Below are 13,799 nucleotides of genomic sequence, written 5' to 3' on the forward strand. Positions count from 1 at the left end.
TGAATCGGAGCTGTAGCTGCCAGCCTCCTCCACAGCCACAGCAACCAGGATCCAAGCCACGTCTGTGACCTACACCACAGCTCATGGCAACGCCAGATCCTTAAGCACTGAGCAAGGCCAGGGATCAAACCCAAATCCTCATGGATACTAGTCAGATTCGTCTCCGCTGCGCCATGACGGGAACTCCGAAAACTCTAATTTGAAAAGACACATGTACCTCTGTGTTCACAGCAGCACTATTCACAACGGCCAGACGTGGAAGCGACCTAAATGTCTATCGAAAGAGGAATAGATAAAGAAGATATGGTGTGTGTACGTACGTACACACACACACACACACACACACACACACACACACACACACACAGGAATATTACTCAGCCATTAAAAAGAACAAAATAATGCCATCAGCAGCAACATGGATTGCCCTACAGATTATCATGTTGAGTGAGACAGTGAGACAGAAAAAGACAAATACCATATCACTCATACGTGGAATTAATTTACAAAACAGCCTCACAGACACAGAAAGCAAACTTACAGTTACCAGAGGAAAAGGGGCAGGAGGGCTAAATGCGGACCATGGGATTAATACATACACACTGTTCCACACAGATAAGCAACAGAGATTTGCCGTATGGCACAGGGAACAATATTCAATATCCTGTAATAATCTATAACGGAAAGAATCTGGATAAAAAAAAATACGTATAACTGAATCACTCTGCTATACACCTGAAACCAACACAATATTATAAATCAACTACATACTTCAATTAAAAAAACAAAAACCGGGGCAGGCATATTCTGAGAGAGCCTGGCCTGGGCAACACACTCGGGCTCCCTGAGCTCAAATATACCTGATTGCATTTTGTCAAAAATATATTAAAGTTAAAACCCAAATGAAAGTGAACTCTATGAGGTTATGGACCTTTGTCTTATCCGCTGATATATTTATTCCCGGGGCCTTGCAGAGGTCTAGTACTTAGAAGGCAACCACGTCGTGGGAGTTCCCGCCATGGCTCAGTGGTAATGAACCTAACCAGTATCCATGAGGGAACCCAACCAGTATCCATGAGGACTTGGGTTCGACCCCTGGCCTTGCTCAGTGGGTTAAGGATCTGGCACTGCCATGAGCTGTGGTATAGGTTGCAGACGTGGCTCGGATATGGCATTGCTGTGGCTGTGGTGTAGGCCGGGGACTACAGCTCCAATTAGACCCCTAGCGTGGGTACCTCCATATGTCATGAGTGCAGCCCTAAAAAGACATAAATAAATAAAAGTGGTTAGCTAATTAAAAAACAAAAACAAAAACAGAATACCAGAGGAAACCTCTTCAGGCAGGGACTGAGACTAACTCACTCTGTGTTTAGGGAAGAAGGTGAAACATGGGCAGATTTGAAAGACATTCTGGAAGTGGACCCACAAAACTCACTCCTGGCCTGGATACGGGCCATGAGAAATAGGCCGACTCTAGAATGATTCCTAGGTATTCTGTTTGTTTAGGTTTGGTTTGGGTTTTTTCTTTTTCTTTTTTTTTTTTTTTCAAATTTTCTTCTTGGCATAAGCAACTGGGTGACTTGAAGGTGTGGGTACGATTTATTGACACAAGACTTAAAAAAGAAATTTTGGAGAGTTCCCTGGTAGCCGAGCAGGTTAAGGATCCAGCATGGCCACTGCTGCGGCATGGGTTCGACCCCCGGCCCGTGAACTTCCGTATACCATGGGCTCAGCCAAAAAAACTTTTTTTGGAGAGATCTATTAGACATCCAAATGGAGGTGACAAGTGAGCAGCACTGTCACTACACAGAAACGCTGTGACGATGAATGTTTCATGCCACTAGGTCTTAGGGTCATTTGTTACACAGCGACAGGGAACGCAACAGCGACACGGAACTACGACAGAGTTGTACTTCTGTCTGACCCAGACACACAAAGCCCAGGAGATGATGAATCCTGACCACTGAGGAATGGAATCACTACATTCTTCACCAAAGGACCCAGAAGACTGGTTAGCAGCAATTTAGCTTTTCTAGGCAAAAATGAGACGAATGGGGACAAAACTGTTTCTCTTGCATTTAGAGTGTGGTTTGGGGGTGGGGAAATCAGAATAGGCTGGTACCTTGTTTTTGTGGTAAAGTAAAGCATTTTCCCCCAAGCAGTCCTTGAAAAGCCTCAGGGAGAGTCACATGCCAAGGCTGCGAGCCACTGCGCCTTCCACCCCGGGCCGCAGCCACTACACACAGGGCTTTCGGGAGGAGGGATCTGAGAGTTACTCGTGGCTGCGGCCGGAGGCTGATGATCTGCAGAATGACAGAGTCTAAAGGCAGCTCAGCTTCCCCAGATCCAAAAGTCACAGCCATGCTGCCCACCGACACAGACACACCTGCTGATCCACTTTGGACACAAACAGTGAAAGTAATTACTACATGAACCTGGATTAGGCTGATCTTCAGATTTTATCTTACTAGGAATAAACACTATTCCAGGCAAATCGGTCCCGACTTCTCATATAACCTGGAAAGTCTCTTGCACTGAACCTACCTCTGAGGGTTTTATGGGCTGAAGTTCAAGTCTGAACCTCTCACGGCTCAGAGCATGACTGCATTTAAAGAAAAGGTTGGCACAGTCAGAATTCACTTAGGATGAGGTCACTAGGATGGGCCGAACCCAACAGGCCCGGTGTCTTAGAAGACCAGACAGAGACACACACACACACACACAGGAGGAAGAATGTGTGAATTCACGGAGACGGCCGTCTCCAAGCCAAGGCGGGGGCCTCGCAAGAAACCGCCCTGCCAGCCCCTTGATCTCAGACCTCATGCCTCCAGCTGTGAGAAGACACATCTCTGCGGGTGAAGATGCCTAGTCTGGGGCGCTCTGTTCCAGTGGCCTGAGCAAATGCACACAGACGGTTATCTGGCTACCCTTGAACTAACTGGGGCCTCGGTGATCTGGTAGCTTCCCAGGACCTCAGAAACCACCTCATCAGATCCTTGTGCAGACTGATTTTTACACTCCCAAAGTAAAAAATGCCACCAGGACCCCAATTCCCAACTGTGCGAACTAAAGTCTCTCACTCTGGCTTTCATGACTTTAACCAGTATTTCCACTATCAGAGGAAAGACACAGAATTCACGTGAATGATTTAAGTAGAGGGAACAGAAACGCGTGGCTCTCTCCAGGGGGACTGTGCACAGGGTAACTGAACCCCGATGGAGGAATGCCCCTTTGGTTGAAGAGCAGCCGAGGGATGCTGGGCTGTGAGAGCATCGATGCTGAGCGGCTGGAATGGGAAGGGCGGGGTCCTGGAGCGCTGATCCAGCTGTCACTTAGGACACCAGCCTCAGCCTGAGAGCTGGTCAGACTGAGGGGAGAAAGTCAAGCTTTCAAGGAATTAAGAGAGTCGAACGGCTGAGAAGAAATCTCTAAAGAGAAGTAAGAGTAGCGGCAAATTATTCTGAAGCTCACATCCCACAGCAACAGCAAGGTACGAAAAGAACAAGGAGACACCATCCAAGAGCCAATTCATTTGCTGGGTGTTTCTACGCCCAGCGCTGTGCTAAGTGCTCAATCCACATCTCGTTTAAACTCCACGCCAACCCCATAATCGTGTATCCTCCCCAATCAAACATGAAGACATCCAGAGAGGTTACATCATCATATATCCACATAATAATAAATAAATATGTCATGTAATAAACGTGATTTAAATTACTTTCCCATTCCCCCCCCTTTTTTTGCTTTTTAAAATGTGGCTGAGAGAAAATATTTCATTGCATGTGACTTGCACTGTATCTCTACTGGCCAGCACTGTTCCATATTACATCAATTAGGAAGGAAAGTATTTTATTTGCTTGATCGTAGTAGACATTTAACTAGAAGTTGGAGAAATTGAAAGCTGTTGGTGCTTTTAAACTTACAAAACGAGATGAGTTATCATTTTTCACAGTCTTCGCATTTCCAAAGGATTCCAGAATTGGATTTGCTTGCAAAAGCTGCCGTTCAAGTTCCCCCTAAAAGACATTACACACATACAAACACACGCACATCGATAAAAGCAAATATGTTAATCTAATGGCTCTCCGCTCCAGTCGGCAAGGAAAAAACCAAACACAACACTGCCTCCCTCCCTCCTTTTCATTTGATCTGCCATCCAGCAAACTCTGCTGTTGGCCTCTTATTCTTGGTCTTAATGGGCTCTGCTAAAGGAAAAAGAACTAGCATCTATTGAGTGATCACAAGGAGGAAAAAAATGTCACATTAGACAGATGATAAATTTAAGGATAGGGCACATAAATTGAGTGGGGCACTTTTAAAATAAAGCAAATGGTTTTCATGGAATTTAGCATGATACTTCAACTAAGAACATATTAATACTTCTACTTCTGTTTATTTCCCCTTTGCCTTGTTTCGAAGATTTAAGATTGAAGGCAGCAAATTCTAATAATTTCCATTGTGCTGGTGTAAGACTTGCATTTTTCCAAGGGTTTCACATAACGTCCTAATGATGCAGACAGGGTAACGTCCTCAACGCCAATTTTGGAGATGGTGACGCTCCTGAATTCTTGCTCACATTTTAAAAACTAAGTGTGGGTATTTGGCATAGTGTATGCTTTATCCAGTGTCCTTACTTACCTGCAAATTAAGCTATAAATCAGAGTTTTCAAACAAAAGAAATAAGTATATTAATATGTGCTTTAATCCTAAAACACCACAGAAAACTTCATGGGATTGCATGAGGCTGTTCCTGGCCATGAAAAGCATTACAAAGTGAGGCTGGGCCTCTGGAATGTAATTTCAGAATTACATGGTAGGACTTAAATAAATCTGATTTTTTCCAAACACACATCTTACCCCTGTATTTTAAAATACCCACAGTATTCTAGACCTAAAGAAAGGAATGAACACTGCTTGCTCATACGATTCTCTCTGCAAAAAAGGAGCAGGAGGAACCCCACATAAGATTCTTTAAATGGATGGCCAGTTACTGTCCGATGGGCTATACTGCCATCCGCTGCAAAATCAGGCACAAATCTCAAATCTATGCCATACACGCAGCCTCGGCGTCTACCCGAGATGGTTAGACGTCAGGCGGGTGGCAGGCTCTGGTGAAAGGGTGGGAATGTCCCCGAAGCACGTGACCCAGCGAAGCTGCTACGCTCTCACGCGTCTACTCCAGAGCATTTATCTGGTTGTCCGGGTTTTTCCACGTCTTCACTGCAGCCTGCAACTGAAACCAGTCGGGAACCTCAAGCCACAGGAATGGCATCATCCCACGTTCTCAGCTTTACACGCATGCTCCCCGCGCAGGGGGTCTTCCCGTTTATGGACTTCAAAACACCTGACAAGTTCTGATGAAAATCTTGCTCAAGGCTACATGCCATCAAAACGTCTCCAACACGGCATCCGGATCCAGGGCAGCAGCTGAGGGCATGATGAAGACCGCAGGAGGATGCTGGGCAGAACAGGGGCGCTTCTCCTGGCGGAGAGTGGTCACAGCCATCACGTCGTCTGTGGCCGACAACTCACAAAGCCCTCGGTGTCCGGGCTCTGCGACCGCTGCTTGGGCTCTGGAAACCCTTAAGCCTCGGTCAGTCTGTGTGATCAGAGTGTAGACACTGTCAGGGGGACACTGACTTGGTGAGTGGGGGCACTGCCTTCCCATGACGTATCTGCAGTCAGATCACTGAGTCAGAGGACAGACTCCTCAAAGTTACACACTAAGCCCTGAAGATGATGATGGACGATATTTGTATCATGGCGACTTTAAAATGTTTCTCTAACTTGGAGGGAAAACAAGGATGAAACACCGTATTTTAATATTCCGTGGACACGGCTTCAGGGATTCTTTGGGTCAAATTTATCGTTCTTTTCTCCTTAGGGCGTGTGAGAGTGTGTATGTGTGTACGTGTGATCCACTGACCCCGATTCGATTTTTTTCTTCCATTGGCTTCAAGGCACTGGCTGTGTGCCCTGCCCTGGGTCGGTTAGTATCACATCAAAATGATGCTCCAGGAATGTCTGCTGGCTGGATGGGTAGCCAGAGGTCCTGGATATTCTACCAGCACTTGGGGATGATGCTGAGCCAGAGGTGGCTGTGAGACTTGGGTTAAGCGTCCTCATGGCAACGGTGGTGGCTGCAGTCTTGGGTCCCTACTACTGGGGCCACTACGCTGACCGTGATGCGGTGGTACTTGTCTTCCAATGGATTTCTGACATCTCGGAGACCAAGCAAAGCTCTCAAAAACTCATACCTGGATCACAAAAAGCCTGACCCAAAGCAACTCTTATAAAACACACAAAAATGATCTTTAAGGATTTCCCATTGTGGCTCAGCAGTTAACGAATCTGACTAGCAACCCCAAGGACATAGGTTTTGATCCCTGGCTTTGCTCAATGGGTTAAGGATCTGACACTGCCGGGAGCTGCGGAGTAGGTCGCAGACACGGCTCGGATCCTGCATTGCTCTGGCTGTGGTGTAGGCAGCTACAGCTCTGATTTGACCCTTAGCCTGGGAATCCCCATATGCTGCGGGTGTGGCCCTAAAAAGCAAAAAAAAAAAAAAAGATCTTTAAGAAATGTCTACTAAATTTGATCATTTTTGCACTGAATGATTTCACATTTAGATAAACAGTGCTAACAGCTCTCAACCAAATGATGAAACCATTTACAGGCCATCAGGGGGCAGTGACTATGTGCCAACCTTTCCACGAGAATTAGATGGCAATGCCCCGTTTCTATTCTACACGCTAAAAGAAATGTCACTTGGGAATGTGGGGGAGAAAACCGGCATCAGCTATTTAAATTATTTTTTTTTAAAGTTCTAGGCATTTAGAATTACATGATGCTTTTAAAGGCTTACCAGTCGTGATGAAAACTATGCCCTTGTGTTTATTACATCATGTATTATGCACACAGGCTATAAGATACAGGATGAGTTTGAAAATGGTAAAAAAAATATACACCTCTTTCAAAACTCCAGTTCAGCCAGCAGGGGCCTCAGGCTGGACTCAAGCTGGCCCTTGCAGGCCTGATGCGCAAAGCTGCAGGTGTCCCGCTGACCACGAGAGGGGAGTGGAAAGCTGGCGGCAGCAGCAACCAGTCACCATGCTGAGAACTGGACTCTGATCTCAACCGCAGGCTCAGATTTCTGCATTGCTACTTCCTCTCTGTCACCTCTCGTCTTAGCTCAAGACAGTTGAGTCCAGTTAACACCAAGTCAGCTGGAAGCTGACACCCAGATATGGATGACTCAGGAGTCGGTATGGGGTGGGGGGGCTGGCTTGAAGGAGTCACTCTTAGGGGACGGTCAAGTTTTAGAAATGAGCCATCTGTAAATCTGCTCTCAAGTCACAGAGCAGGTGTCCAGGCTTCGGATGTTCCTGAAGGTTATGCCAGCCAGCGAGGGCCTGTAACAGCCACCTGCCACGTGGGAACAGGGCCCTGAATGTGGACTTGCAGTTGGCTGGGCCATTACGGCAAAAGAGGCTTCATTTTGTTATAAAAAGTAAAAGTTTATCAGTAAATGTTTATCTAATGTCTACTTCTTAAATACCGTAACCTCAGCTTTGAATATCTCTCTTATGTTTGTTTACGTTTCCATAATGAAGATTAAGTTATAAAGCCAACATAAAAGGTTGATCATGTCACACTGCTAGGCTGGCCTTAATAAAAAGACAGTGACGAGGGCTGGCCAGCGAGTGGAGAAAGCGGCCTGCGCCTGCATGGCTGGTGGGAGGGTAACACTGGGCAGGGCAGCCTCTTCGGCAAAGTCTGGCAGTTCCTCAACACGCTCAAAGAGTTGCCGCCACCCAGCCATTGCACTCCCAGGCACACCCCCCACCAGGAGCAAAGACAGATGGGTCTGCGTGGAAACGTGGACACCACAACGTTATTCGTAACGGCCCCCATGTGGAAACAATACAAATGGCCACCAATGGACGAGTGACGAAAACAGAATGTGACCAATTTAACATAACGGGGTATGATTTGGCCATAAAAAAGGCATGGAGCACTGACACAAGCTTCGACATGGATGAAACTTGAAACATTATGCTACGGGAAAGACAGTCACACATTACATGACTCCGGCCCCAAAAACTACCCAGAACAGGCAAATCCAGAGACAGGAAGGAGCGACGTGATTTCCAAGGCCTGGGAGGACATGGAAGCTGCTTCCTAATAGGTTCAGGGTTTCTTTTTGGGGTGAGGAAAATGTCCTAAAATTGACTGTGGTCATTATTTCATGGTTCCACAAATACACTAAAACACCAGTGATGTGTCCACTTTAAAAGGGTGAGCCTTTGTAGGACATGAATTGAAACCTCAATAAAGTTGTCTTCAAAAAAGAGCAAAGAGAAAAATAAATGAAAAACAAAATCAGGAGCCTACAAATGCTTTCTTTGTTTTTATAATTTACACTGCTGTCTAGTGATAAAATGCTAGCATTTTATACAAATGGTTCCTAGGAATCTGAGCAAGTTTTGTCTGTAAAGCTCAATGTAAATTCAGAAACCAGGAGTTCCAGTTGCGGCTTAGTGGTTACCGAACCCAACTAGGATCCATGAGGCTGTGGGTTCGATCCCTGGCCTCGCTCACTGGGTTAAGGATCCAGCGTTGCCGTGAGCTGTGGTGTAGGTCACAGATGTGACTCGGATCCTGGTTGCTGTGGCTGTGGTGTAGGCCAGCAGCTGTCGCTCTGATTCGACCCCTAGCCTAGGAACTTCCATATGCCACAGATACGGCCCTAAAAAAACAGTGAAAACAAACAAACGATTCAGAAACCAGTGAGATTAAACTGAAACACTGGCCTTGCAAAGCATAACCATTACTCTACGGCGGTTGTCCTCAAAATGGGGTGGGGAAGTTGGCCCAGGGGCACCCGGGAGGGTGGGGTGTGGGGAAAGAAGGAAGTTCTTGAAATGACCTTCCCCGCGGTGTGACCAGCCCCTACACTCAGGAGTGTCACACCGTCCTCCTGTGTGCTGGGGAAGAAAAGCGAAGTGAGAACCCGGGCTCGGCGCCTATGAAACATGGCACGGCTGCCCCTCGACAAGGCACGTACTGAGAGCGACTTGGCAAAAGCAGCACCGAAGGCTCTGTGCAGAGCGAGAACATGCAGGACATGCAAGTCAGGGATGCCTGCGCAGCGCGGCCCAGAGAAGCTGCCGCCTCTCGGGGGGACCTTGCTTGCGGGGCTTGATTTGACCCAAAGTAAAACCTGGGGCGAGGCATGCTCCTCACATACAGCGGGGACCCGCCCTGCCGTTTGAGATGACATCGAAACAAAATGTTGATGACAATGACGTGTGTAAGCTAAGGGACACCTGAAAAGCGGAATCGGGACATTCACTGTGTAACCCTATTCTGCCAGCAATCGAAGTCCACGTGAGAAGGCCATTTAGCACGTACTCCAAGACACCAAGAAGAGCTGCTTGCTGGCCTAGAGGTTCCTCCTTTAACTGGCAAAGCAGCCTTTCAATATCCTCGAGGATAATGATGCTTTCATTAATCCTCCCAGGCCGTCGCTACCGCTGGTCTGGTCGGCAGCTAAAGGCAAAAAGCATCAGGGGCCCTCCGAGGTAGAGTACAGCTGTGGCATCTGAGAACGTCTTGAGAATTCTGAAAAAGCTGTCTGGGTGTCTCGGGAGCTGAAGCTTTCAGGTGCTCATGATCGTTTCTTTTTGTTAACCGATCATCGGCCTATCCTTTCCTGCTTCCTCCGAGCTTGGCGGCACTTTGCTCAGGGAAGACAGACGCGAACCGTTCCCACGCTAGGGAGAGGATGACGGCCCAGTGCCGAGGGCCCCTCTCCCCAAGGCACCTGCCTGGGCGCGGCCCTCGCTCTCCGGGCGGCAGGAAATGCTCCGAGGAGCCAAGAGGTGGGCGTCCGATAATCAGGGAAAACAACACTTCTCTCCACTACTTGCCCTAGATAAAGAAAATTCTAAATTGACTTACCAAATACAATGAGGCTTTGGGGCTAAAACACCTATCAGGCCATACAATGTTAACAAATGGGAAATTTTAAAAAATGTGTTATTACTTTTTAAAAACAGGTGATTTATTTTATCGAATGAATTATCATTAGGTTTCTTGGGGGGGGTGCGGGGGCACCATATGTGGCAATTTGTTGTGAGATCTCAGTTCCCAGACCAAGGACTGAACCCAGGCTGTAGAGGTAAAAGTGCCAAGTGTTAATCACTAGGCCAGCAGGGGACTCCTGAGAAAAATTTTAAGTCGCAGCTTTTTAAGCTGGAGCCCCAAATTCAAAAATTTCAAGTGTGGCACAAAGTGGGGCTTCCATGCATTTAAGCAATATTAAAGTAACTGCAGCGGGTAGTTGACACAGAAAACCCTAAGTTTACGGGCTTCACAAACATATGGTTCAATGTCATGATGGAAAATGAGTATTAAAATTCCTCCAGAAAGCAGACGGAAAGCACAACGACATGCCGCTTCTCAGGAAAGACTAAGCCTCAAAGCAACACATTTTCAAATGAAATATGTTGTTCATAAGCGATTTCACGCAGAACTGACGGCGTGGGGTTCCAGCAGAGACTCGATCGAAAGACAGAAATTAGTGCAGACACTCAAGACTAAGAAGCAGAAAGAAAAGCACTTGCCTGGTGTTTCACTGGTTTAGGTGATTCCTGCTGCTCATCACAAACAGACAAATGCGAATGTTAGCAGGCCGGGTCTCGCCAAGGCCCCGAGTCAGAGAAAGCTGGTTAGAGGCGGGCATTCGCTCAAGGGGTGTGAACTGCTCCCCCTACATCTCCGCACACTAAGGTGACGGGCTGCTGGCATCCGCTCTCCCCAAACTTCGACCCTCCCCTCGGGCTGCTGTGGGCGCCAGCAGGCTGCCCTCTAGGTTCAGAAAGAACCGCTGACAAGATCTTCTTTGGGTGGAAAATAAGTCTTCGTAAGCACTGTGCACGACTTTACAAAAATTCGCACCTACACCTTTCCAAGAAACATATGATTGGCACTTCGGCGAGTGACAACCGTAATTCCGGTTGGCCCTGCTGGAAGTCACTAGCCATTTCCTGATGTCCTAGCTCCCTCCTTGCGGGGGGGGGGGGGGGTGGCGGGGACAAGGGAGCTGCCAATCACAGCGGCACACTCAGTACACTTGTGTCCTTGTTCTTGTCTCTTAAGTGACAAAAGAATGCATCTGAGGGTTAAAAAAAAAAAAAAGCAGAACAAAAACTTACAGGAATATTATGGTCCTTTCGTCCTTTGTGTGAAGAAGCGACATGAGCAAGGTACTGAATCACTTTCTTAGTGTTTTCTGTCTTCCCGGCACCCGATTCACCCCTGGAAGACATATTAACATAGGCTGCTTTTAAGAAAGAATCGCACGTTCTAAAAGGGTCATTGACAAAAAATTAAACTGACTTGGAACAAGAATTAGTACAAAGTAAAAAGAGACTAAGTAGGGGTTAAACAACAACAACAAAAAAACCTATCACGGGTAGTTAGAAAATTATTATTATTATTTTTGGGGGCCGCGCCCACAGCGTGTGGATGTTCCCAGGCCAGGGACAGAACCCTCGTCAGAGCAGCAGTCTTAGCCGCTGAAGTGACAATGCCAGATTCTTAACCCACTGTGCCACAAGGGAACTCAGAAAATTGTTACTTTTAAATGGTATAAATTAACCGCCATTTTTTGGGCAGATGCCAGTACGAGGACAGAGGAGGCTGTTTACAACTCCTCCCTGCCCCCTGCCCGTGGGATCCTACTGAGCAACTAGCTGTACGGTTCTGAGTAGGTAAATTGTCTTCTCTGGGACTCGACATCATCACAGTAAAACGTCAGTATTGCATTAGACCCATTCCAGCTCCAAGATTTGAGGGTTCAAGATACAGCCCACTTACTGGTTTGTAAGAACATTTTACATATTAAGCTTATTAACCACCATCTATTGTTATATTAAAAACTGCCCCCTTCTTTGTTTTGCCATGTGAGTTTAAGCTTTAAGGTTTCTGCCTACTATTCAGGCTTCGAAAGGCCTTTTGTGCATTCATCTGTTCATCTATCCTCGCATTTTTGTATCATCTACATTAAAGCCATCTGCATTTTCTTCCAGGACTTTGATGGCTTCACTTTTTACAGCTAAACCTTTCATTAAGCTGAAAAAAAGAAAAGTATGGTCTTAGGTAAAGATTTAATCTCATTTTTCCCTCAAGTGATTCAGCCCACATCCGAATATCGATGGTTGACAGAGCCTTTGATTACCCAGTGATCTGAAACGCCACCTCCACCTCATACCCATGACTTACACCAAAGCCAGCTGTCCATATCTCAGTAGCTTTCAAGTCCAACTAAGCGGAGCACCCATCACTGTTCTTTAAAAAAATCCAGTAGTCTCTGAGGTTTATATTTCTCAGATAAACTTCAAATGATTTTGTTCAGGAGTTCCCATTATGGCGCAGTGGTTAACAAATCCGACTAGGAACCATGAGGCTGCGGGTTCGATCCCTGGCCTTGCTCAGTGGGTTAAGGATCTGGCATTGCCGTGAGCTGTAGTGTGGGTTGCAGACACGGCTCGGATCTGGTGTTGCTGTGGCTCTGGCGTAGGCCAGCGGCTATAGCTCCAATTTGACCCCCAGCCTGGGAACTTCCATATGCCACAGGAGCAGCCGTAGAAAAAGCAAAAAAAAAAAAAAGACAAATAATTTTGTTCGGCTATATATCTCCCCCGTCTCCTGTCCCCATCCCCACAAAAAAACAGGGAGACAGAATTCTGAGTTAAATAGCATACATGCTATTTTTAGGAGAAATGATGGCTTCATCTCTGTCTCAGTTAAATTTTTCTTAAATTTTTCTAAGTTCCAAGCAAGCAAGGACCATGTTTGTCTTATTCATCTTTTTTTTTTTTTTTTTTTTTTTTTGTCTTTCTGTCTTTTCAGGGCTGCACCTGTGGCATGTGGAGGTTCCCAGGTTGGGGTCTAATCGGAGCTGTAGCTGCTGGCCTATGCCACAGCCACAGCAACACCAGATCCGAGCCGCATCTGCGACCTACATCACAGCTCACAGTAACACCAGATCCTTAACCCACTGAGCGAGGCCAGGGCTCAAACTCGAAACCTCATGGTTCCCAGTCGGATTCATTTCCACTGTGCCACAACAGGAACTCCTATTCATCTTTTTCCTCCCGCCTGCTGTTTAGGGCCATACCTTCAGCATATGGAGGTTCCCAGGCTAGGGGTCGAATTGGAGCTACAGCCGCCGGCCTAGGCCACAGCCACACCAACACTGGTTCTGAGCCGAGTCTGCAACCTACACCACAGCTCACAGAAACACCGGATCCCCGACCCACTGAGCAAGGCCAGGGATGGGACCCGCATCCTCATGGATACTAGTCGGATTCGCTTCCACTGTTCCACGATGGGAACTCCCTGTCTTATTCATCTTTGAAGTCACAGTGCCTGTGATAAGTTTCGTTTAACAAATACACACAGGTCCTGCACAAGTTTACTTCCAGGTTCTATTTGACATTTTTTGTTCCTGTGATTAACGGCCTCTCATCGCCGTTCCGTTTTCTACCTGGCTGCCACCGGTACACAGATAAGTTAATGATTTTCGTTCATCCACCTCTTGGACACCTATCTGCAAACCACACATGTTGCGCATCCGCTGAAGTGCAGACAGAGCTGTGGGTAGAGTCCAAGTCGGTGGGCGGCTCCGGACGAGCGGAGACAAACAAGAAACACACACGAGGTGAATACAGGATGCGGCTGAAGGGCAGAGGACGACTCCCTGTAGATGTGGCGGGTGGGGAGAGCCCCCT

General features: G+C 47.0%; 1 protein-coding gene across 15 annotated transcripts in view; it reads right to left on the reverse strand.

Moving 5' to 3' along the window:
- Positions 1-13,799, reverse strand: part of MYH10 (myosin heavy chain 10) — a 143,828-nt gene that overhangs the window by 76,996 nt on the left and 53,033 nt on the right. For 8 of the 15 annotated variants that reach the window (XR_014821828.1, XR_014821827.1, XM_084986072.1 and 5 more), the window contains exons 5-7: positions 11,220-11,322; positions 10,629-10,658; positions 3,924-4,016 (exon numbers count right to left, since the gene is read on the reverse strand). Coding sequence is in view for 12 of the 15 variants with exons in the window: in XM_084986072.1 (XP_084842198.1) it covers positions 3,924-4,016; positions 10,629-10,658; positions 11,220-11,322 (226 nt within the window). In the remaining 3 variants the exon portion in view is untranslated. The remainder of the gene's footprint in view (positions 1-3,923; positions 4,017-10,628; positions 10,659-11,219; positions 11,323-13,799) is intronic. The other 7 variants (XR_014821829.1, XM_084986075.1, XM_084986071.1 and 4 more) reach the window with 1 other exon arrangement.

The sequence above is a fragment of the Sus scrofa genome, chromosome 12 (genome assembly GCF_054392235.1).
Source record: "Sus scrofa isolate SSC_HxYL_T2T_F1_AM1 chromosome 12, Sscrofa_HxYL_maternal_Yorkshire_Landrace_v2.0, whole genome shotgun sequence".
Taxonomy (NCBI): domain Eukaryota; kingdom Metazoa; phylum Chordata; class Mammalia; order Artiodactyla; family Suidae; genus Sus; species Sus scrofa.